General features: G+C 41.2%; 2 protein-coding genes across 3 annotated transcripts in view; both read right to left on the bottom strand.

Moving 5' to 3' along the window:
* Nucleotides 1-3,735: 3,735 nt before the first annotated feature.
* RB195_012524 (uncharacterized protein) lies at nt 3,736-4,309 on the bottom strand (the record flags this gene model as incomplete). 2 transcript variants are annotated; one of them, XM_064194425.1, is made up of 2 exons in its annotated part: nt 3,736-3,879; nt 4,160-4,309. In XM_064194425.1, the coding sequence occupies 2 exons, from the start codon at nt 4,307-4,309 to the stop codon at nt 3,736-3,738; spliced, it is 294 nt and encodes a 97-aa protein (XP_064052007.1). The 2 variants fall into 2 exon arrangements, with proteins under 2 accessions (XP_064052007.1, XP_064052008.1); XM_064194424.1 differs by lacking the exon at nt 3,736-3,879 and having other exon boundaries at nt 4,106-4,309.
* A 3,563-nt stretch (nt 4,310-7,872) lies between these two features.
* RB195_012523 (uncharacterized protein) overlaps nt 7,873-25,476 on the bottom strand; it is a gene marked incomplete at both ends in the record, with an annotated part of 51,550 nt that continues 33,946 nt past the window's right edge. Inside the window, 25 exons of the mRNA XM_064194423.1 lie at nt 7,873-8,024; nt 10,763-10,937; nt 11,005-11,148; nt 11,340-11,509; nt 11,600-11,732; nt 12,147-12,296; nt 12,381-12,485; nt 12,583-12,758; nt 13,403-13,595; nt 13,653-13,746; nt 13,798-13,957; nt 14,016-14,195; nt 14,250-14,481; nt 14,541-14,690; nt 14,960-15,087; nt 15,164-15,221; nt 15,570-15,663; nt 16,238-16,314; nt 16,460-16,566; nt 17,668-17,771; nt 17,838-17,930; nt 18,043-18,203; nt 18,374-18,457; nt 20,944-21,026; nt 24,016-24,135. Of these exons, the coding sequence (XP_064052006.1) occupies nt 7,873-8,024; nt 10,763-10,937; nt 11,005-11,148; nt 11,340-11,509; nt 11,600-11,732; nt 12,147-12,296; nt 12,381-12,485; nt 12,583-12,758; nt 13,403-13,595; nt 13,653-13,746; nt 13,798-13,957; nt 14,016-14,195; nt 14,250-14,481; nt 14,541-14,690; nt 14,960-15,087; nt 15,164-15,221; nt 15,570-15,663; nt 16,238-16,314; nt 16,460-16,566; nt 17,668-17,771; nt 17,838-17,930; nt 18,043-18,203; nt 18,374-18,457; nt 20,944-21,026; nt 24,016-24,135 (3,323 nt within the window). The remainder of the gene's footprint in view (nt 8,025-10,762; nt 10,938-11,004; nt 11,149-11,339; nt 11,510-11,599; nt 11,733-12,146; nt 12,297-12,380; nt 12,486-12,582; nt 12,759-13,402; nt 13,596-13,652; nt 13,747-13,797; nt 13,958-14,015; nt 14,196-14,249; nt 14,482-14,540; nt 14,691-14,959; nt 15,088-15,163; nt 15,222-15,569; nt 15,664-16,237; nt 16,315-16,459; nt 16,567-17,667; nt 17,772-17,837; nt 17,931-18,042; nt 18,204-18,373; nt 18,458-20,943; nt 21,027-24,015; nt 24,136-25,476) is intronic.

Here is a 25,476-nt window from a genome sequence, read left to right as displayed (position 1 = left end):
TCTGAATATGGACAGTCAACAAAAAATCTGGTCAATTAGCAAATATTTCAAGTTAAAATCAGTAAGACAGGATATTTGTCGCATACAGCCGATTGAACGAACACCTAAGAGATCACAGATTTCCGATCATTTCAATTGGGGCACTGATTGTGTGCGCTCGACTAACGGATCACAAACTTTTTGCAAAATAAATCTGAATTCATTCCCACTGTTGGTTAAAAACCCGATGATCGGATAGCAGCGGTTCGCGATGGTCCCGATACAGTGAACAGTTCAAAACGTTCTCATCGGACTCCAACAAAAAAATTGCATTTGACATCTGACTTCGATCCCTTCAAGCGAGAAACACAAACACTGGCAAATTTACACCTTGCAAAACACCAGTTCCATACTTTACAAGATAATCGCTGTTTGCAACCGAACATGACAATAATGGAAAAGTCCTAACCTCAATGAAAACAATTTGAGAAACCTACGGCATCGGTACATCTGCAGATGATGAGTCGAAATGATTTCTGCTTCAAAAACAGTAAAACTTTGCTAATAAACTCTTTCTCAGCTAACTGTAACCATGGGATAGCAGAGACACCATAACGTCATAGAAGAACTGCCGAATTGTCTTCAAAAAAAACGTCTGTTCCGGAAAGTTCGGCAAGAAATCAACCTTCAGCAGCGATGACACTTGTTGCTGCTGGACTTGGAAGTGAACGACCTCTTCGTCATAGTTTTGGAGAAAAGAAGCCAAACAGAAGCAATCCTTAGAAAAAGACCTTTGAGCGTGGAAATGAACAATGGTACTCCGGCAAATTGCTGCTCAGTAATACGATGTAGTTAGTAAAACACTCAAGATCGTCAACGTCGGATTGATGGACAAGAACCCTACACTGGTCGTGGCGAGACCACGAACAGTAACTTCTAACTATTCCTTTTAGATGATAACGCTTTATTTTTCGTTCATGCTCTTATTTCTCTTTGCGCTTCACTAAGGAACCTGAAGAGTGCAAGTTTTTCCTTCAGTCTTCTCGATGTGAGAACTATGAAGATGCCGGAGTCTAGGTCGAATACGGAGCAGTGGATGTATACATCGATTCCAGATTTCAGATTTGAGCGGCTTCACCGACTAGGGTGTTCTTTGCTGTTATCGAATTCTTTCTACAAAGTAAGAACGGCTTCTATCTCATGAAGATTTTTCACCCTAACATGGCCCAATCATTCGATTAAGGCATTCCAGCCGATTGAAAAGATGGTTTCACGTGGGGATTTTTACAAACATTGATTTGAATACTCCTTGCCGAGCTAGAAAGGAGATGACTTTGGTACCGGTTAGGAAGGCCCAAGTCATAATGGATAAGAATGCTCAAATCCCCCACAAATAAATATCGTTCTACTCAGCTAGAAATGCTGAACCGAAGCAGTGGACGACGTGAGGGAGAAAAGCCACTCTATCACGGGATAAAGGATAGAGGTTAAAGGTTTCGTTGGGGATGCGCCAATGTGCCTGGTCTATAAATGACTTGTGAGGGTTGGCCGATGTATCGAATCAGTGTTTTTATCCTGTCAGACAAGTCTGATATCACTTTGCCCACCCGAAGGATGAAAGGATTGGTTGACTCCAGCGGTTCTGAACCATCTGTCGATCTTCTTGCCGCTCTTGCCGACTGCTACTTGGCTTAGGCTTAGGTATTAGGGCAGGTGTAGCGCAGTGCGTGAAAGGTGCCCTTTGAATGCACTATCGATTGATGGTTCGAAACTGTCCTGGTGCCGACCAAACTTTCAATCCCTTTGAGAACGACAAAAGTCAGTCACAACTAAAATCACAAGTTACAACAGTCAGTCACAACAGTCCCAGTCACAACTAAAATAGCAATTATTCACTGATCAGTTCAGAAGTTAACAGCTTGAGTTGCAACACTACTAGATGCAGTCATTTAGTGAAGGATAGTCGTTACCTTTACTTTCCGTACGGAGATGCAAAATTCTTTGTTTTTTTCAGCTCAGCCTAGACTCTGTTTTAAAAAAAACAAAGCATGTTTGAGTATTTGAAAACGAAACTTAAAGGGAAATCATATTTGTTGAAACGGCAGCCACAGTGCAAATTCAAAGGAGCTTCTTAGTTTTACAATTCTTTCAAGGACAACTTCTTTTCGCCGGTTCAATTTACACTTTCATATTATGAATCCCTTTAAATTACAACGAATTGGAAGATCTCAACTGATGATATCATGGCTCAAAGACTGCGTATCACGACTTTGACGTGGTGCGAAATAGCAGATTGCGGAATCCAGGGTAGTTCTCATCTTTTACTAATCGTCGTGAAAAATTTGCGTTGTGAAAAGCTTTAGTTCCGACGAAGCACTTTAGTACGCTCTTCTGTCTATACGTTCGGGTCCCCTCAGCAGCGTATTTATTGGTTTCACTTAAATATGTTGGTGAACATCGTTGATCTTCATCGCAAATGGATCGGTGCGTGCACAAGGGTAACCACTGAAATTGTCGTAAAAATTGTCTTCCACGCCGTTTTTTTTTGCGACGATTGGGGAAAGATGAATGAAGTCACGTTAATTTCCGCAACCTATTAACCGAACTCTACGCATTCGCTGTCATTTCCGCACCACGTTAAAATCGTGATACGGTGCCTTTAAATTTCATACAAGAGTATTTCGCAGACGAATTCCGGGAAGAAATTTTAGACAAACATTCAAGGAATAATGGACTTGTTTATTTCTTCTTGAAAAGTTCTTGCAAGCAGCATTCGTACTTTTAAAATATTCATTTCTTTTCGTCGAGAGTAATCTGAAACTAGTAATTGCAAAAGATCGCTGGAGCGCTACCAGCTAACACATAATTGTATAACTTCGCACCTCAGCTAAATGACTAAAATAGAACTCCAGGTCAATTTTGAAATATTTTGGCTGCAACAGAACGTACGATAGAAGGTCTGCTTTGGAGGTTTACTCTTTTTGACAAGTGTTATAAACGTCAACAAAGTACGGTGTAAGAGCCTCGACACTCAAAATTGCTTCATATTGTCCGATATGGACGAGTGAAAAGGAAATTGGTGAGAGCTTACAATCGACTCCCTTCTGGACATCCGTATGGGGAACCATTATTCAGAAAGTCAGAAAACTAATAAGTACTTAATTGTTAGGGAGGGATGTTAGGGATTGTGATCGATGTGGCTTAGATTGCAAGACCCAGTCATTTCTACGGACGAATAAGCTAGCCAACTGCATTAGATCATCAACAGTCATACAATTGCGAAGCTAGTAGAGCTCGAATTGGCGCACTGTGAATGTCATTTCATTCCAGTGCGCCAATTCGAGTGAGTGCTACCGCCTTCGCAATGTTCATTTCCGCAGCTGGTTCACGGTTGGCCTCAGCTGGAGTCCTTTCCCTACCGCCCACGTAACTGCACGACAAGACGGGTTTTTCTGACTCGATTTTATGTCACAACTCATAGCTGTATAAACAACTCTTCTGTGAGCATCTGTTGTAGAAAGTACTCGTTGTGGACGACAGATATGCGGAGATGCTCCGAAGACGTTTCAAACCAGAAAATGTGCAGCCGTTATCGATACTGCGTCGATACTTATCGATAACTCTCCAACGTCAATGTCTCTGAAAGAGACTAGGTAGGATTCCTAAATAAATAAAAATATTCCTTCCTAAATAGAATAAACGGCATTTTAGCATTTTACAAGACTTCACTTACTACGCTTAATCGGCGGGCTGATATTATCGCCTGACGCAATTAATCGCATCTTCGTCGAGGTGTATCGTCGTCAGTAATAGCTCTGCCCAACCTCGACCTTCTGCGAGAGCTTGCACAGAATCAATCCAATCGTTGCTATCCCAAATCCTGCTAATCGTTACGTCTCGCTTGAACGGTCTATTGACGCCGAGTAACCTCAAATCCTCTTTCACCACCTCTACCAAAAACTTCCGTTTTCGGCCAGGCGGTCTTTTCCAGCTTCAACCCGACAAACTTCCAGAACTAGCTGAACAATGCGACGTTCTGGCCTCTTCAGTAAATGGCCAAAGAAGCGAAGACGATTTTCTGTAGCCACTTTCGATGACGGTGCAAAATGATGATATCTTCCACGTGTCATCCCAGGTACACCACATCGACTTTCGCGTAAAGCTCTTCATTGTGGCATACCTCAAGCCAAAGGTAGTTAAGCAACCATCTAAGTAGCTTCCTTCCCGTAGTGCCTTCAGCGAATTTAACAATATCGTCGGCGTAGTCGAGATCAGACCCTGTTGGTGCTAAAACGATGTCGGCAGGACACTGATCGACTGTGTTTCGCATGATGGCGTTGATAGCGAAATTGAACGGAAAGGGTCCTACCGCTGCCCCTTGTCTTACTCCAGTTATCACCTCGAAGGGTGTTGTATATCCGGACTACAGCAGTTGTTCGTTGATTCATTTCATCGAGCGAGCAAACGAACTTTCCTGGGGCCGCATCGCCGCGGAGCGCGTTGAGAATACAGTCTCGGACAGTTGAAAGCAGCTTCAAAGTCCAAGAAGGCTGATTGCCTTGGCTTTGAATACCGCTGCCAGACTTCGATCACTCTTCTTATGATGAACACCTGGTCAATCGTAGATCAGTCAGAACGGAACCCAGCTTGCACGTCGCGCGTTGTTTCTTCGCGATGCTTAACAAATCGGTCCAAGATAATCCGCTCCAAAATCTTTTACATAACACGCAACAAGGAGACTCCTCAATAATTCCTAAGCTCCGTGACGGATAACTTTTTGTGGAGGGGAACTGTGATTGCGTGTCAGATATCCTTTCGTATATCCATATTAAACGGGTAATGTTTGTCATTTCACGAATCCCAGACAGAGGAAAATATTTCAGCATTTCTGCGCTAATTCCTTTGTCTCCACCAGATTTTCCATTTCTCATCTCTTAGATATAGACCAGAACCTCCGGCTCGATCGATGTTTTCTCGTTAACCCCACATGCCGGCCTATGAACGTGCTCAAATTCAGGACCTGACCCCGCTTGCCGGTTCAGCAAGGTCTTGAAGTGATCCTTCCAAATTGGAAGGGTTGCTTCACCGTCCTTTCCATTGGCAGTGTTGGGATCGGGGGATCGGTATGACTTTCGAGGTTAAGCTTATTTGGCAAATTACGAACCACTGCAGCTCTCCTCGCCGCATCTCCCTGGAGTGCGCATTTTGAGCTCGTTCTAGACCAAATCATTAATTGTCCGTGAATTAAAATCGAAAAGCACCTAAACCCTACCTTCCTAGCTTTTGGGAGAACCTGCACATAGTGTACCGAGCTTAGCCTTATTTTCCTCCCAATAAAATATGGTTTGATCTGGTGTATGGAGACCCCTGGATATGATCCGGTTGATCAACTTCCCAAGCGAAAAATCGTAAGCGTAACAAGCGTTTTTGCGTGAACAAATCCTGATAACTTTTCTACTCCTTTTATTGAGCCTCACAGCTGTAGCCAAGCGTCTACCATGTGAACATACTACTGTGATCAAAAGCAGTAAGACTTTTCAAATAAATCAAAAACGGTATATTATTCTTCAAAATTTATTTCATCTACTGCAGAGTGCTCACCTTCGGCAACAATACACTTATACCAACGCTTCCTCCAATCTTCGAAACATATGTTACTCTCTATTTCCGGGATGGATTTGAGTGCCTTCTTCGATACCGCTTTTACATCCTCAGTCAAGTCAAAATGATGACTATGAAGTGATTTTTTGAGTTACGACGAGAACGAGTTACAAGAAGTCAGACGGAGCCAAATCAAGTGAATAACGCGGTTGCGGAACGATAGGAATGGGATTTTTGATGGAAAAAGTCGCGAACAACCAAAGCCGTATGAGATGGCTCATCGAAGAATAAACTTTTCGAGGCAAACATCAACAAGCGTAACTCATTAACAACTGGCGCACCTGTCATTAAATTTGACACAGATGTCAGCAAAGGTTGTGCCAAGATAAAAAAAATGAATCCGGATAAAGCCGGAGATTTTACCTATTCCTGCGACGACAGATATGGATATATGGACGACGGATACGTGACAGCTAATGTTCGTTTCAAATACACTGATAACAATTTTTGCATAAGCTAGGATCGTTTGTACATTTTAAGGTAATCTGCAGAGTACTAAGATAATCTATGAAAAGACCTACTTTTGACCTGATATTTGAGTACAGCGTAGTTAAGAGGCTCCGTTGACTGCGCGATCGATCGGAGGTTCTTGTCCGCCCTAGGGCTCACCAAGCATTTCATCCCTCCGAGGCCGATAACTTGGTATCAGACTTGTCTGGGAAGATAAAAACACCGAATTGACACATCGGCTAGCCCCCGCAAGTCGCAAGTTCGTGAACCTCAAACGATTCTGAATTGAAGTGAACTTGGTGACGCATCCCAAGCTGATTGATTAACGCCAGACACTTTATGCTTTAAGAGCATATGCTGCAGACAGACTTGCGATCTATTGTTTTTGGTAGTCAAGATAATGAACTGCAGGTGTATTATTACGTCTCCAATAAAAAAAATCCAATGATACCTCTTGATGTGTGATTCGTATACGATAGGTGCAGGTAGCATTGACAAGGTAAATCCACGTCATAGAACGTACTTGCCAAGAGTGAAAATATCTTATTATTGTGCGATAACTCCAATGTGAAACACCTCTTGTTCGTTTGAAGAAAGTCATATAGTGTATGGGTCGTTTCCACCCATAGGAAGGGAGCTTAAAACTCGTAAGCGCAGTTCTTCGTAATGTTAAGTTCTAGCTTCTCTCCAAATTGTAAGGGTGTGTGTTGGCATATGCTGCAATGGCTCCTATTACTTTTATTTATCATAAACATTGTCGTCCCAGCAGATCCCATAATATATCCCATAATATACCCATATGAATAGGAAATGAGTAGAAAATCGAAAGGAAAATCTAAGAGACTAATGCGAGAAGTAACTACTGTGACACTAGTCAGAGTCACTGTGATGCTCGCCTGTATGTGGTACGGCGATGAATGTACAGAGTACAAGAAGACGCAATTGCGACAGCACAGAAACTGAGGTTATGTATATCTTTTAACTAAACGATGTGTGTCAGTTGTTCAAATAAATTTGAAAAAGTCAATACAGGGTACATATAGTAAAAAGTTCTGTTTATTAATTAAAATTGAGTTTAAAAAAAAAACTCTATTATACTCTCGTTAACAAGCCAATGACAAAAGCTTGGCGAAAGTATTAGGAAAGTAATCATGGAGAAACCATCTAATTGCTGGGAAAAGAGACTTAGGAACAATTACAACTATATACACAGCAAGTGCGTTGCATTGAAGCTAATGAAGAAATCCTTTAACACCACGCAGAAAAGATCGAGACGAAAAAACAATGCTTTGTAACCCTATAAGGGTGAGAATTATGGATTATAACTGACATTACCTACTCTGGAAGAGCAACGAACGAGAAGGATAAACACTTATGAAAACATATCGAAGTGCGTGGTTTGTCGAGATTACAGGGCGAACAACAATCAAACGTAGCCGCATTATCACCGGAAAAGGAAACGAAATTTTGGTTAGTATCATTTGACAGTCGCCCGAACACCATCCCTCAAAGGCGAAGAAATGCAATAGAACAGCACTACAATAGAGAGGTTCTCGAGTATAAATGTGTCTGGTGCATTGTCACTAGGCGACCCGTAACGAGGCAGGGATTAATGTTGAAAGGGGAGTTTGACTAATAGATGAAGAGAAAACTTGAACCTTAATTAAGATCGAAAAGTCATACTTAAACAGCCTTAGAATTAGATCTAATACAAGATAGTTACCACATAGGATTACCACATAGATAAAAATGCCCAAGCAAGTAACAAAACACACGCTTTTTTCACTGCCTATCGCGTTCCACCCCTATCACACGTGTTTTCGCTGCCACAGGTGGTCCGACTCGTGGGGCTGGCGATGGACTCGCACTCACTTTTCTCCTTGAAGGTGTAGGTACATTCGGAGCAGGCGACACCGCGTAGGTTTCTTTGAGACCTGAAAAAAAAAGTTTAAAACGCTAAGAACAAACAATCATTCTTATTTCCACGTTAACGACGACCACGTCACAATAACTCTCACATTTGCGATCATGCTACGCAAAACCGCATCACGACATTTTTGACCAAAAGATACATTTCTCAAGTTTTTACTACCACTTCTATTAGGTTGAGTTGGAAGTTCTCGGGCAATGTGGTATTGGTGAATTCTAGAAATAATCACTCAGAAAAGAGCTAACGAAAATGGACGCGTTAGCTACCGTTTGATAGAGTATTGAAGGCTCTTCAAAGGGTAGGTTAACAATTACACCGAGCTAGTTCCTGTTCTGCCAACATGCCGCGCAATTTCAATCCGTCGCACTCCATTTCTGCAACCCTTTCTCCTACTTATCATACTTTATCTGGCCAAGAATCCGCGGATATCGATAGACGTAAAAAGGAAGTTTAGAAGGAGCAAGGCCCCGCTAGAAGTAGTCTACAAGTGGCACTCGATGTTCGCATCGGGCGACTATTTCATCGAAGATGAAGACCATTAGGGGTGCCCGATCGAGTTGGATTTGGGACTGGGGAGACAAGTGGAAGCCGATCTGTATCAAACTACTCGCGAACTGGCCGTCGCTCTTGGGGTGGGTCAAAGCACAATTGTTCGCGGATTGGAGTCAATCGGCAAAGTTAACCTAGTCACCAGAGATGGGAAGTGGATCAAACGTTCACAACAAATAGGTTATCCTCTGCATCTCGTAGAGCGTACACCTGGTCGAATACTAGGAGCAGATGTCTACATTGAGCAACTAAGCAGTTTAAAGGCAAATCTCAAAAATGCACGCCCGCAGCAGCACGAAGTCTACTTGCTGCACGACAATGCTCGGATGCGCATTGCAAGAAAGACCAAGGCCGAACTGATGAAGTTCCGCTAGGTTATTGTACCATACCCATCGATTTCCTTAGACCTGGCTCCTTCGAATTTCTACACTTTTTCCTATTTCCAGCGCCATCTGGATGGTCAAGTCTTCCGTGCCCACGACGACATCAAAAAGGCACCCGAGCAATTTTTCAAGGACCAGACCCCAGCGTTCTGGAACAAGGGCATTTACGATCTGCCTAGACGTTGGCAGAAGACCATCGATGCCAGTCTGGGATACTTCGAATGATTCATAGTTACCGCCTAAAAATTCAAAGATAAATAAAAATATTGTCAATTTGTCCGAGAACTTTCGACTCAAACCTAATAATATGATTTCCTTATCGCGTTTGAAATCAGAAAGGTTGTGCAAGGAACATCATGCTATATAATAACGCGCTTAGTCCGTGTGTGTGTGTGTGTGTGTGTGTGTGTGTGTGTGTGTGTGTGTGTGTGTGTGTGTGTGTGTGTGTGTGTGTGTGTGTGTGTGTGTGTGTGTGTGTGTGTGTGTGTGTGTGTGTGTGTGTGTGTGTGTGTGTGTGTGTGTGTGTGTGTGTGTGTGTGTGTGTGTGTGTGTGTGTGTGTGTGTGTGTGTGTGTGTGTGTGTGTGTGTGTGTGTGTGTGTGTGTGTGTGTGTGTGTGTGTGTGTGTGTGTGTGTGTGTGTGTGTGTGTGTGTGTGTGTGTGTGTGTGTGTGTGTGTGTGTGTGTGTGTGTGTGTGTGTGTGTGTGTGTGTGTGTGTGTGTGTGTGTGTGTGTGTGTGTGTGTGTGTGTGTGTGTGTGTGTGTGTGTGTGTGTGTGTGTGTGTGTGTGTGTGTGTGTGTGTGTGTGTGTGTGTGTGTGTGTGTGTGTGTGTGTGTGTGTGTGTGTGTGTGTGTGTGTGTGTGTGTGTGTGTGTGTGTGTGTGTGTGTGTGTGTGTGTGTGTGTGTGTGTGTGTGTGTGTGTGTGTGTGTGTGTGTGTGTGTGTGTGTGTGTGTGTGTGTGTGTGTGTGTGTGTGTGTGTGTGTGTGTGTGTGTGTGTGTGTGTGTGTGTGTGTGTGTGTGTGTGTGTGTGTGTGTGTGTGTGTGTGTGTGTGTGTGTGTGTGTGTGTGTGTGTGTGTGTGTGTGTGTGTGTGTGTGTGTGTGTGTGTGTGTGTGTGTGTGTGTGTGTGTGTGTGTGTGTGTGTGTGTGTGTGTGTGTGTGTGTGTGTGTGTGTGTGTGTGTGTGTGTGTGGTGTGTGGGTGTGTGGGTGTGTGGGTGTGTGTGTGTGTGTGTGTGGGTGTGTGTGTGTGTGGGTGTGGGTGTGTGGGTGTGTGGGTGTGGGTGTGTGTGTCATGAAAATACTCCACAATGATGCAAAATTCTGCACCGGTGAACCATCGCCACTCACCTGATAGGCGAGCACTCTACCTTGTCACCATTGTCCAAAGCTTTATGGCTATATATGTTGGCTTCCGCCTGTGTATGTCTCAGTCAAGAAATCCCAGAAAGAGGGAGACGGGTACCATGGCATCGGTTTGGTGCGCTGGAACCTCAACGCGGTAAAATTTGGTGAGACGGGTACTAAGGCATCGAATTCGTGCCCCGGAGCCAGATAGCTGTAAAATGGGGTGGGACGAGTCCCACGGGGTTGAAATGGTGCCGGTGCCGGAAAGTTATAGAGTGAGGAGAGACGGGTTCCGCTGCGTCGGATTGGTGCGCGGGAGCCCTTAGGCGGTAGAATGGGAAAGAAAGAAAACTTTCTCAGTTTTCTTTAGTTGGCATCAACCAAGATTAAAAACACACTGTAAGCAGGTATTTGAAGTGCGTAAAGAGGAAGAAGGAAGGAAAAGTTGGGAAAAGGCCACCACCCACCACTCATCAGCTTCTCGAAGTCCCCATGTCCGATCTGTTGGCTGGCAATTTTCCCGCGCTGTCGTTTCGAAGCATTTCCATTGCCCATTCTTTCCGCCAATTCACGCATCATTCCATCATGTTGCTGTGACTTCGATGCTGCACGCGATCGTCGTTCTGCCTCATCACGTTGACGCTAAAAAAATCCATACAATTCTGTAACTGGCATTGCGGGACTGTGCTCATTACTTGCAATTACTGACCTTTTCGGCAGCTTCTCTTGCGTCGTTCTCCTGTTTGCAACGATTGAAATTCACTATAAATTTACTCAATTTTGAGAAAAAGTCGTTGGGTGGCATTGTCCGTGCCGATTCGCCATAGAATTCGATGCATGCTTCATAGGTTTTCTGAGAAGAAAAACAAAGTAAAAACAAGAGAAGCGAAGAACAATTCAGGAGTCACCAAGGCACGAATAAACTAGCAAGTCTCGTCCAGTCCATTACTAGAGTGTGGCAGACACCGAAAAGGTTGCTGTCTACTTTTTCAAAAAAAAAGAACAGCTTTTAGGAATTTTTTTTTTCAAAATTATATAGAGCACCTGCGCAAGCTTAGCGTGTTCCTGTAATTGCTTCATTCTTTCGTCGTGAGTGTTCAAGAATTCGGATAGTGGCGCAGGGCAATTCTCTCCCTTCATTGCACGCTCTTTTCGTGCCATTTCGAAGCCCGACTCAAGTTCTTTCATATCCGAAAGCACGCTATCCCATTGCACTGAAAAACGTTTATTTAAAATTACAAGATCGCTGCTTTGAAAAAAAAACTCCACTATATCAGAGTAATGAAACGAGAAAGGGAATCCACCTCCAGATGCTTTATCCACAAATTTCAGCTGTTCAGAGAATTTCATCAATTCGGGGAAAGATCTATCAATGGACTCAACAACCATGTGCAATAAGGTAAGACTACGGTCTGACGGCGCCTTCAAGATGGCGAGCTGGAAAATACGGACACATCAAGCCAGAAGTCCAAAAAATTGGACTTTATTACCCACGTGAGTCCCAAAGAATTTAGTTAATGAAATGAAAAAATGAGAACTTCTATGAAAACAGAAGATTGGAAACGGAACAGGAAAATTTGCTTAGTTTAGGAGATGGGTCTCATTATTGTCTTCACACAAACAACTTTTCCTAAAGGCTTTTTTCTGCTTGTACGGCTTCTTTGTCCAGGTCCAAAAAATCTTAATTTGTTTTCTAGAGGAATCCATAATTTTATTGGAGAAAACGACTGTTCTATAGAACTATTCCGCTTCAAAGTAGAGGTAAATGCGCCACAGTAGCTGCGATTCACCCGATAATGATAAATTTAGATTGCGAAGACGAAAAGGTCTAAAATAAGCAGTTGTAATCACCGAATCCAAACTCGATAATCGAAATCCATATACGCTTCCTTTTCTGCCGCTGTTCATGTAATTCCCGAAGGCAAGGATTACTTCCAGAACACGATGGAACATAGTTGCTTCACGAGCACATTTCGAAGCAGCAGTGACATGAGTGAATTGCTATAAACTTTGATAATCACTAATCAAATATGGCCAAGAAAAGTTCAAAGACAAAAAAAAACACTGCTAAAAAGGTATTTTCACCGGCTCCAGAAGGGCAGCACTTTCGTCGAAATCCGCCATAACACGCATAACGCTAAGTTTATGCTCAAGACGTTCGATTTCACATAGCGCTGCCATAAAGCGATCCTAAACAGTTTTCCTTTGATCATAATTTCACACTGACATGAAATAATCATATCCAACGCACTAATCAATTTATATTTATAGCATCTCCTACGCTCACCTCATCACTAAGACCTTCGTCATCTCCTCGTTCAGCATAAAGCTTTCGCTCATCCTCGTGAGGTAGAATGCGCGACAGGATGTCTACCTTATCAGCTGACAACGTATTCAAATCCATTCGGTGCACAGATGTCATTATGTCACGCGGTTCAAGCGCTAACTTGCGACGCGTGATTGCTGGAAATTTGAAAATTTAACAAATATTCAGGAAAATCTAGGAAAATTCCCCCCATTGAATGTAAACAGTAAGGTCGTAGATTTCATGGTTGTGAGAAGAGCGCTGTACAAAGGTTAACTGAAAGTGCAGAAATGAGCTCTCTATAAATTATGAATCTTGATAAGGCAGCGCAGTTGGTTAAAGGTTCGATTTTGTTGATGATAGAGCGAATATTTCTTCCTGAAGAAAATCATAGTCCTTTTCCGCATTGGCAACTTCAGACTCCCTCAACGCAGCCTTTCCTAGCATTGTCGTACCAGACGCACCTCCGAACACAAAAGACTCTTTCTTCTGATTGTATCCAGCGTTTCTTGCATTTCACTTCTTTGTAATTTATTTTTGACAAACGTTCATGCTCATCGCAAGAAGAAAACCCTTCGAGCTACCCTTTTATGCGATCCCAACAAATGGAAATCTTACTGCCTCCTCCTCCTCCCTCTCCCCTCCGAGCCAGTAGATGAACAACGACAGCGTGGCTAAGCAAGAAAATAATCATTCAGCCCTCTTGACCCTTATCCTTTTTCGATCCACTTCAAACAGTAAAAACTATGCATCCTTTAGAAGATTTGGCAATGAAGAAAATCCAGCAACAGCACATACTCACCAACATTCTGCAATCTTTTCGTATCAAGCAACGTATTCTTTTTTATTGGTCCGCTTCCCGTTGAACCGGGGCTGTGTTGACCAACACCAACTCCCGTGTTGCTGACTTCTAGTCTGTTACCGTTCTCCACGGATACATCTCCACTAGCTGCCTGTAGTTTAAACATCTCTTCCAGCTTTGAGAAATCCAATTTCTGAAAGCACGTTTCCTGAACTGAAGAAATAAAGTAAATAAACGCGGTATGACACGCCTCAATAATTTTTTCATCATTTAGATCTTCAAAAACGGTGTTCTTCGCTTGATTAGGCTTCATAGCTGTCCAGTTCAATTGCGGCAGCTTATTTCTGAACAAAATAGATTAAGGCGACAGCTGACCTACAAATATAACCACCAACCTCGTCTGATAAGTCTTCCTTATAGTGCTAGCAGAGGGAACGTGAGAGCTCATTAGTCCAGGTGGAGGAGGTGGAGGTGGTCCAGCACTTATTTTTCCTAGGGCAACTGGAGGAGGAGGCGGTGGAGGGGGAGGTGCAGCATTTGTTTTAACACTCCCATCTGAAAAAAAAAAAACATTGCTAAGAATTTTCAAGTAGTCGATATCCATTTCACTCACTAGACATTACGCATGGCGGTAATGGTGGTGCTGGTGGTCCTCCTGTCACCGGAGCGAGAAGATTCGCTGAGGCTGCAGGCAGAGAAGGTGGAGATGGAGCGCCATTCTCGCGATGGGGGCCAGGAGCTGGAGGAGGTGGGGTGGGCGGAGACTTTGCTTGTTGCTGGACTTGTAACCCGGCTTAAACACACGATTTTAAAATTCTACGAGACAAAAAACAAGAGCTCGTCCTACCCTGCATCGTTTTCTGAATCGCTTCCAACTCTTGGATCCGTTGTTCTAGTCTCGCCTGCTTCTCCCTGGCCTGACGATCCTTCTCGCTCATTGTCTTCTTCCATGACCCTTCTTGAGCTTCATGCTCTTTCTGCATTCGATCTCGCTCTCGCACAAGATCCAGTAGCCGCCGATCAAGTGCTGCCTTGTCAGTGATCCACTTAGCCTCCACTTCTTGGACTCGTTCATTAGCCTGTAAGAAGTTCACTCGTGAAAAGACAAATCCTGAGAAGCTTCTTCGTGAAGACCCACATGAGATAGACGACTTTTAAGTTGGTCACATTCTTCTAGTAAACGAGCTTTGTGGTGGGAATCATCTACCAGAGCAGCAACATCTAGCTCACCGTTTGCATATGCGGACATACGGGCTTGTAGCTCGTCAGATTGGCATTCGGCCATCTCCTGAAATTTTGAAACGTTGAGCGAAAAACGCAACGTATAAACTCCTAGACAGACGATAAGTCCAATAATACCGTAAACCAAACTTCTAACCGTGCTAGACGCATGTCTTGTGTTAAATCTTGCAATCTTGCAATTCTAGTGGAAGCGTAAGTACAGATATTTTGAAAAGTACCATACAGTTCAATAATGTTATGGTAAGTTTCCAAAACTTGGACATTTTCTCCAGATGGTGCAAACACATTTCTTCACCGTCGAACACATCCACTTACGTCAATGTATTCATCCAAGCCGAGTAGATGCAATTCATATTGTAAATATACTCGTTGATTCATATCTTCAACAGACGAGAATATATCCAGAAACTGCACTGCTGATGATAAGAACTCAACGTGGAATTCTGAAGGTAAAAATAATTTTTTTGTGTGAAAAAACAAACACAAATGCATTAACAATCAAAACAAGTTGAAAATCACCTGGTGGATTCCTAATGAAGTACATGAGCGTTTGAAATCGATGTCGTTCACGATAATCCTGAAAGTTAGTTTAGAGTTTATTCGTTAGAAGAATACCATTCCCATGTTTATAAGAAATCGCGAAAAAAAGTGTCGGTCAAAAGAAGAAGCCTCCTGAGAAAAAACTGTCAATCAGCGTGCAAATAGAGCAGAAGAACGTTCTGCCTCTCTGTATTTGATAATAGTATTCGCCAAAAAGCCAAAAAAGGAACCCGAAGGGATTAAATGCATCACAGGTCGCACATTTGTACAGCCAACAGGGAAAGCATCGATAATTTCATCAGACATCTGCATGCTCTACACTTTATACATTGAAATTAATTGGTAAGTTCGCAGAAACAGAAAGAAATACAACACAAGTTCTTACCAATCGAAACTGGTCAAAAGCATCGCTGACAAGTTCCTGTCCACCTTGTACCATACATATAGATGATAACATCTGCATTACCAATGTTTTCGTCCTAAAAATGTCATTTAGTTAATATTAACGGAAGAAAAATATGAATTCAGCAGGAAAGCGAAAAACCGTACTGCACAGCATAGTGGTAATTTCGCAATTCTTTGTGAAGGCATAACCAACAAGATCGTATAGAAACATATTTTTCCTTGAAATTAGTAGCTACGAAAGAAAGGAGATTCGAAAACCTAGAATTTGAGAAAAAACCTGCTCGAAATCTTCCAAAAATGAATCAGGCCGCACATTTCAGACCTTACGAATTGCTTAAATATTTAAGTAGTTAACTTTCAGAGAGCTAACTCTGTATGCGATCGTATTCCCACTTTCGAGTTTTCAAGATTATTTACTCTACCGCTAGTGAAATGAGGCCACTCAGATCTTTCGAAGTTCGAATTTTTCTGAAGAAAATTCTGTTCTGATTAATAAATATCTCTCATAAGCAAAGAGACAGAACGGGTAACAACGCCCAAAAGGGATCCCATGGAACAAAATAAATTGTACTGACGTTTTGCTCTTAGAAAATATTTTCATCATTAGAAAAAAGAAGATGAAGTTAAAACCTTAAGAACAACCTATACCTTAAACTTTGGTGAAGAATACTTCGTACAATGCAGTAAATGGCTCTCGAGTCGGCAAATACTAGCTCGAAACCGCGCTGAAAAAAAAACCTCATCTTATACTGCAGATCACACGATGATCATGATAATACGCATGATGTGTTTGGACATTAAATTCTCAATTGAGTCTCTCTGCTAATGAACAAATCACTTCAACATTGTTTTTCAGGTTAGGAACCATACCTTATTATTCATTATAGCCCTCAGGCACATAATGCACACATGAACGTCATCTTCCAATTCGCCAACGTTTTTGATTACTTTGGTAGTTCGAGAGCTTATTGTGGGATCTGAAACAATTGGGTGAGTTCTCATACTTCACCTTAATTTTCCATGAACTTTACAGGTAGTTGCCAGTAAATTATTTATATCAGATGAATTTGATGTAATTTCTCGCCCTATAGTATGTGAGGATGAAAAACCACTTCTAAACGTTTAGCATTTTTGTCCGATAAGGAACAAAAAAGTTACACTGAGAAATATTATTAAAACATGTAGAAAATATCTTGGAAAATAATGGAAAAGAATCTGAGATCAAAGTATGTCCGATCCCACCAGATGTGTCAGATATGTATTTTTAAACAAATTTCTAGCGAAGTACATTATTTTTTAGATTACACGAAAGGTGGTCTTCCACTTCTCGTAATTCTTTATTTGCTGAAGACTTCTACCTTGGCACGAAGAACTCCATCATGGAATTACTACGGTGATTTTTTCGTCCCGGCAACACTTACTGACTTTACACATTTTGCGACCACTCCAAGCAACAAAACAGCTCGTAACCCTCATTATGGAGAAATTAGCGGAAAGGTGGGGTGAATATAAACTAGATTCAAAATGGTGTCCCAAGGATAGCAAATTACACTACAATGAAGAGATTGGATCAGGAATGACAACACTCAGTCTTCTAGTCCTACACAGAATTTTCGTTGTGCGACAACGTGAATACAGAACTGCATTCTTTTCCCGGATAGCAACGACAGGCTGACTTAGGCGGGGTAGAGGGAATAAAAGAATTAACGCCAAGCACAGAAGGGCAAACGGGAAACGCGTTGCGGTCATCCGGCGCAAAAATTTCGTCGTCGAGTGCAAGTTCAGATTTAGGTGATTTCTCATCGAGGGATGGAATTCTTGGAAAAGTTCAAATTCAAGGTTACAGATGAGAACCACTATGAAAGTTTTTAACAAAAAATTCATTGTTCGATCACTAAACTTAACCGGAACAAAGTTTCCCCGGAGTTTCAAAAGCAAGTTAACATTCATTTATTCAGTGTTGTTAGTAATCTATCAGACTGATATGGACTTAGCAGATTTAGCGGCGTCACGTGTGATTTCTAGTAAACAGTTAAACATCTTAACATGAGAAACTGAACCTGATAAAATAAACGTACTTTTTCTGAACAAGGAAGCCGAAGTAACCGTAGAACCTGAGGAGCTCGAAGGTATTACATGATCTGCGCAGTCCACAGCGGATCCTGCTGGAGTTTCCGTACATCTTAATTGATTTTCGTAATAATTTCGTCAGAATCTACGAACAAATGTAGCGATATTGAAGACTAACGCTTGTGAAGACGCTTCCAACAACAGCTGGTTCATGTATTCCACAAGAACTTGTAATCCATTATTCGGTGGATTCAAAAATTGTATCACCCAGCTGTAAGAAAAGCTCGCTTATTTTCCCACACTCACACTCGTACCATATTTTACAACTTTATCGCATTGAACTCCAATAGGGAGTAAAGAAAATGATAAGGTAGTTGACTTACTCAACGCTATTTGTTCTTAACGATATCTCAATATGTTTTAAAACAGCAGTTGATGTTTCGTCCCCAAGAACTTTCTTATTCTTTTTCAATGTCTTCTTGTCAAGAAAATAAGACAGTTTCGTCAGATAGCTCGCAGGATCCACATGTGCATTCATGCCTTGCTAAAATACTTAAATTTCACCTTCACGTAGCTGTTTACTTAGTCAACTTAAGGGCAATCTACTGATTTGCTACTAAAAAAGTAGATATAACTCTCTAAAACTTACTTGATTTAGAAATAAAAAGAGGAATGATGGAAGGTAAGAAACCATTACAAATTATTAAAACCTACACTATCTACGACCACCTTCCATTTCTTCTCATTATTATATTCCTTTAGTATTCGTACTTTGTCCACTGGCAAGTCCATTTGTTTCTGGAAAAAAAGTAAAATTTAGATGCAGTTGCAGCCAGAAATTATTGTTTGCTAAGACTTTTTTCAGCTGATATTCATGTTCTAGTTTAAAAAAAAGTAAGTAGATAAAACTTCAGTTCCCACTATTCGTAATCTGATATTTACAGTGATTTTCTACAAACATTACTAGATTTCTTCAGATTTTATTCGTTTTTAGACCATCATACCAGAATTTTCATCATCCTATTTCCACCTTTCCTCTTTTTCCTCGAGCCCTTTCCATTTTCTCAAAATTTCCACCATATTTCCGCTGATATTCAAACTTTCATTTGTACATGGATTATTCTCAGCGTACTTTATTCACTTTATTATCTAACAAAACGGAATGTTATTCTGTACAACGTAAGAAACTCTAGGATACACCCCATGCAAAATAATCAGAACTTCGCAAATTCCAAATGATTTGTCCGGACTGAACGTCTCTTTGTCGGACTAAATTATAGCATATTCCCCAATGTTCACCCCAAGAATGAAGGCGACGGGGTTACAGATAATGATCCTCATACAAATAATGGTCAGCGATCACTATCAGGTCATTATCCACGAATTGTCGACTTCATTGTAAAAACTCTATTGGTTTGTTCAGGGCGAACAAATTGAAGGGGTCCATACATACCTTAATTTAAGATAAGAGAAACGAACCAACTGAACAATTCTTCGGATGTACTCCGATCGAAATTTCCCTAACTCCTGAAGGGAGTACCGCTTCTTCAAAGGCAGCACACTACAAAATTATCTGGGTTGGGATCTCTCTTCCCAAAGGTAGGGGTAAGTGTGTACCTCACGAGAATAGACGTGATCACCCTCGACTTTGCCTAGTAATTGAGAAAAAAAGAAAAAAACAACCTTGATTGCATCGGTCCTCCAGAAATACAGAGGATGCAATTTGTTACGCGATAGAACATGAGCAATTCCGTTAATATTCCACAATTCAATTAATCTAACTCAGTTAAGCAGCAGAAGCACCTCAACGTGCACAATCGTAGACGCGTCGCAGATTATATCAGTCCTTCTAATATCAGTAATAAGCAGTCATTGGAGACCAATCCAACCAATCTGTTTTTTCTGGATTTCCGGTGGAAACTGAGCGTAATCACGATCATATTCGTTAACTACAACCCTACTGCTACTTAACTACAGCGAGGTTCCAACATCGTGAATTTTGTGGTACGCCACCTTTGGTAGCATAATCGTGGACAGAGAAAAAAGTTCCCTTCCAGAAATTAGGTTTTTAAAGGCAGCATACCACGAATGTGAGGGAATCTGTGGGAGAAGCTAGACAGGTTGTAGATTGATTGGAATTTGGGGTGGTTCCGCTCATTTCTCCTCAGTCATCGCTTAAAAAAAGCCGCGCGGGAACTGCTTTAGTTCCTACTATGTTAGAACGCCCTTCTATGTACACGTTCCGGTCCCCTCAGCAGCTTAATCATTGGATTCACTTAAATAAGCTGCTGAGAAGACATCATAGATTTTAAACCGCTTGCACTTGGATGCAGCACACAAGAGTGGCGCCTTACAACTGAAATCATCTTAGAAAACGTCGTCTTGAACGCCTTTTCTTACGACGATCAGAGGGAGATTAGCAGAACAACACCTGATTCCACAATCTGCAACCCTATCTCCGACTTCTTCCGCAGATTTCTTCACCACGTCAGATTCGTGGTATGGTGCCTTCAACTATACTGACTGCAAAGAACCCGGTCTGTTTCTTTAGAGCGACATTTATGTCCACATGTTACACAACTTTTTCAAATGAATGGTGTACTGCCTCTAAGAACTTTGGGCTGAATAGCCTTCAAAGTATCTATAGTTATGGCTCTAGTGTTCAAATCATACCCCTGAGCTTCAAATCTTGTCCTCGAAGTATGGTAGCTACCAAAACATCGAATATTATCGATAAATCACGACTGCAGACATCCATAAGAGTTCACATCAATTTTAAACAGAAAATAAAAAAGAAGCAAAGAGAGAAGTTACATAGATGACCCGGAAAGGACGTCTCATTGTCTTTGTTTTTATCAAATGTTAGTCCTGCACTTGGGTCAGTGATCCTATACCTTGCTTCTCTTTGAACCTCATTTCAATACTAATGTCACGATCATTTTGAAAACAAGCATTTCGGCTTTTCTTTTTTTTTGGAAAGATCAGATAGAGGAAACATCCATTTTAGGATTTTTCCGCACTAAGAGACTGGTGAAGTGGTCGTTTGCGAACAGCGCGCCGCTATTGTTGTACATCCCGAGGACGACACTCATCTTTTGCACATAAAAACTCTGCACGAGCCAGATCCTCGATGGAACGAGATGCAATGAATCAAAGATGCTGCCTCTTGTAGCGTTCAAGTTGAGAAGAAACTCTTGAAGAGCTTATATCACAACCAAACACACAATTTTCAGAAGTAAAAGAGCTCATCTTAGTATGCGCTAAATTGGACAACCAACACTTACCAACACTTGGTCAAACATTGTCGCCAGTTGATCCTCTGGTGGCATCGGAGGTAACTGCGGTTGGCCGGGAACTAACATGGTTCCTGGAAAATTGTCCGCTTAATGTATGTAAAGAGAAATTATTCCGAACTAATCCTTCAAGTATTAAAAAAATGGATATCTATAAAATGGAAAGCAGACAGAAGAGACTCAAAGTACTTCGAAACCAAAAGCGATGAAATGATTGGTGGCAAAATGAAGAGGACATTTTTTATGGGAAAGGAAACAGTTGAAATGAACAACTCCACTAAGGAATACAATCAAACCTACAAATTATTTCATCTAAAGCCTCAAGGAGTTTATAAAACTACTATCTCATCAATTGTCCTATCATTTCGAGATACTTAAAAGTTTTAATCGTAAGTCAATTCTATTTCTTGCTCATTCCAACATCTCTGCCCCTTTGTTAGACTTAAAGAAACACAAATAAGAGAGACCCGTGAGTGTGTATTAGAAGATTTTGCTTTAGTCTGACCCTAATTCCTAGTTCTTAACTTGATTTGAAACGTTCAAGAAATTCTGTCCGAAAATTCTACTACAAATTTTTTGAGCAACCATCTACTCGAGACAGAAGGACTTGCTTGTCAGTACTGTCAAATACTGCAAAAACGTTCGTGTAGAATGGTGACGCTGAAAAACTATTCCGAAGACCCATTGCATTTTAGTAATACATCCAACCTACTAATAACTAAAGTGAAATTTGCCCCTGTTCATAGTTGATGGTGTCTGGAATAGAGCGCTAGGAAACAGACGAATGGTTCCAAACGATTAGTAGTATTACTTTAAAAAAACTAGGTAGTCAGCGGGTTGTACCATTCAATTCAAGTGTCTGCTATCTGGAGAAAACCAATTCGACAAAAAAAAATTTTGCATATGATGTAAGTGTAGTAGTAGTTAGTACTCTTCAAAAGTCATGTCTTTTCCTGTGCCAACTTGAATTTGGTATTTTCTAACTCAAGGTGTTAATAAAAAAAATGACTTAAGATGTTAGTCACATACTAAAGACCGCTTCAGAGAAGTACAATATTTTTCATAAAGCTGTCTTCTACATAGCAGCAACGAAGAAACAACGAGAACAGGAAAGAAGGTGAAGAAGAACAGTTTGAGTTAGCAAAAAATCATTAAGACGCGACGACATAAATGCATATCGGTGCGCAATGTTCTCGTTTCGATGCATAAATCTGTTATGAAATTCCTGCTTCAAGCTTTCTACAACAATAAAATTGTTCTGTACCAATGACGAGATCTTGTCATGGACCAGTTTTGCAGGATCACAAGGGAATTTTCAAGAGGAAAAAACGTCACAATTTTTCTTTATTTCATGGATTCCCTTTCAATCTTAGTTGCCTTCGACTTTATCAAATTTCGAGACCATAGTTGGAGAACATCATATTTGCTCCACCCACAAGCTTCGCAGAATCACCAACAAATGATAAATTAAGAATACATTTGTTGTAAGACAACCGTGGATGGATTCTTTAACAAAGTCAACTCAAAAAAGGTATTTCTGTTGCAATACGCGAATATCAAAGAAAATATCAACTATTACTTAACGAAGGTGTGTGTGTGTGTGTGTGTGTGTGTGTGTGTGTGTGTGTGTGTGTGTGTGTGTGTGTGTGTGTGTGTGTGTGTGTGTGTGTGTGTGTGTGTGTGTGTGTGTGTGTGTGTGTGTGTGTGTGTGTGTGTGTGTGTGTGTGTGTGTGTGTGTGTGTGTGTGTGTGTGTGTGTGTGTGTGTGTGTGTGTGTGTGTGTGTGTGTGTGTGTGTGCGACGGATCCACCGGCGTTAGATACCTATAGAAGGAGGTGCGACGGATCCACCGGCGTCAGATTGGTGCGCCGGCGCCAAATGTCTATAGAAGCGGGTGCGAGGGTCCACCGGCGTTAGATATCTCTAGAAAGGGATGCGACGAATCCACCGGCGTCAGATACTTATAGAAGGGGGTGCGACGGGTCCACAGGCTTCGAAATGGTACGTGATAACTTCGTGTGCAAGACGCAAAAGATAGATGATCGCAGCCGTTTCATAGCCATGGGCGCTTTGCTTTTCACCTTTACGACTCCTGCGCGTGTCTATTTCTTTCTTCGTTCGCCTCAAGTTAATAGCATGCCGTTCTCAGAAATACGCATGCAAACGGCTGCTTAAATAGCAGCAAGATGTTTATGTGATCTGACGTGGAACGTTATCTTTATAGGTAGGAAGATGTCTTTCACGTCATTTTATGCTAAAACATCCTTCTTTGATAACTGTTTGGGAAAACAAGAGGAAAACCCATATTTCGCGTGATTCTTTTAAACTTTGTCTAGAATATATTGGTATGGGTGTTTGAAGCTGAAGTTCGAATGTTCTCCAAATGTAGAACTGACGCGTTGAGAAAGAAGACTATGAAATCTTTCGCTTCTAGTTATAGTATAAAAAGGAAGAAAGATTGTTGGAGATACACAAGTCCAATTGCGCCGAAAATGCCACTACTGTTAATTTTGGTTGATCGGTGAAGGGGAGCGAAGCGAACACCACAGAAAGTCTGAAGTCCGGCTTTAGCCGGACGTTCAGACTGGTATATATATATATATATATATATATATATATATATATATATATATATATATATATATATATATATATATATGCGTTCCTGCTCTATTTTAAAGCGAGAAATGTGCCAGAAAAAAAGACCCACTCATTCTGTTTGCGTCTGAATTTCGCGAAATTATGAAAGAATTTGTCTATATAATCGAATATTTCTAGTTTTTTTTCCTGAGAGAGGAAGGAGCCTAGAATTATACTGTGGACGCTGTTCATTTGCGGTAAAATATCACATAGTAGGTAATAAAATATTGGTAGCTCATGGGAAAACTGACAACAGCGAATGAAATTAAGAATGCTAAGAATATGAGACCGTTTTTGTTAAACGAGGTTCATAACTTGAGAGATGACGATCTATAGTGAATGTGCAAAAATTACTCCACATAATTGTTCCTTGATAAGATTTCTAAAAAAAAAAACAGGTAATACAATAAAATAGTGATACAACCTGGTCCAATGGTAGATCTGTACGGTATAGCTCGACGAAATGGCGAATCAGCCGAATGACCACGTCTAGTTCGTCTTGAATACGAGAAACGACTTGAGGGTGAACGATTAAAGAAACGAGCTGAAAACAACAAGTACAAATTGTGTAATAAACACATGAATCACACTCCTAAATAGAGACGCACTAACGCACCAAAAAACTCAGACAGCAGCATTGCATTACGAACAACGATCAAGTTGTACCCTGGTGTGGATATCGATTGATTCTAAGCGGATGGGAGTAATCTATGAATGGCGTAAGGTTTAGCCTCGCAGGATAAGAGGTCATCGCAACACTCATGGGTCATAACACCTCGATAGATTGATTCAAAAGAACCTAAGATTAATAAGTAAGGTTTTCAACAGGATAAAAGTTAGGTCCGGGCACTGATTATGCCACACCCAATAAGGGATCCATTACAGGATAAGAAGGGTGCTAGCAAACGCTCTCCGTAAACTTATATCCACTAATTCTCACTGATGGCCGAAACAAAAATAGTTTTAAAAAAAATTAGGTTAGTTATCAAAAAAGAAACGGACAATAATCATTGCTTCGATCACTTTTTTGAATTCTTATTGTTACTCTCAGGCACAACAAAAATAGGATTTCTTCGATATAACAACTAAAAGGGTCCCAATTCTCATCCGATTTCTTTTCTCACGAACATAGGTGCAGTACTGAGGAGTCCCTCCCAGGTGAAGGGGGTTTAGCTCATGGGACGCAGCTCAAGCAATGAGGATCCCTTCTGTCAGCTGTCCAACACTAAAAGGGTCCTTTCGGCAATCGTCCAAAGTGAAAGGGTCGAAGCAACGGCTCCGACTGACGCATGAATGTTCGTGAATGACGTATCGGTGGACACTAACACGCAATAAAATGTACATAAATAAACGCATATCAGTTATTTCACATATGGCAAAGTATTATGAAAGAGTTCCTTAATATGATGATTTCTGCAACGAATTTGATTCATGGAAAACTGATCTACTATGTAGCAATTACAGTTAGTCCAGAGATCCTTACCCTAATTGATAGCCCAGGAGCAAGATCAAAAACTACAACAAATTCTACGGATCTTATGTACATGGGTGGATTAATCTTGGTGTGCTTAATAGCCACATGAAAGAAAACTCCAACAAACTGGTTGGACATTATGATTAAAGCCGTGTAAATAAGCATTGCGCCAAATGACGTAGGATTTCTTCTAAGAGGTGAAGAACCGTTCTTGACAGAGAGGAATAGAGATTACTGAAGTGACAGCAACGTGGCTTCACAATAAGTCCATGTAAGTGAGGAACACTGAGCGGAAAAAAACTAAACTAAAATAATATCAAGCTGGATCACAACCTAATGTTCTTCGTTGTTTTCTACGAATTCACAACGTCATCATTCGGAAATTTAGTAAGAGAAGGACAAGCAAAATTC

This window comes from Necator americanus, chromosome III (genome assembly GCF_031761385.1).
Source record: "Necator americanus strain Aroian chromosome III, whole genome shotgun sequence".
NCBI classification, from domain to species: Eukaryota; Metazoa; Nematoda; class Chromadorea; order Rhabditida; family Ancylostomatidae; genus Necator; species Necator americanus.
Note: the sequence above shows the minus strand (reverse complement) of the source record. Positions and strands in the feature narration are given on the sequence as shown.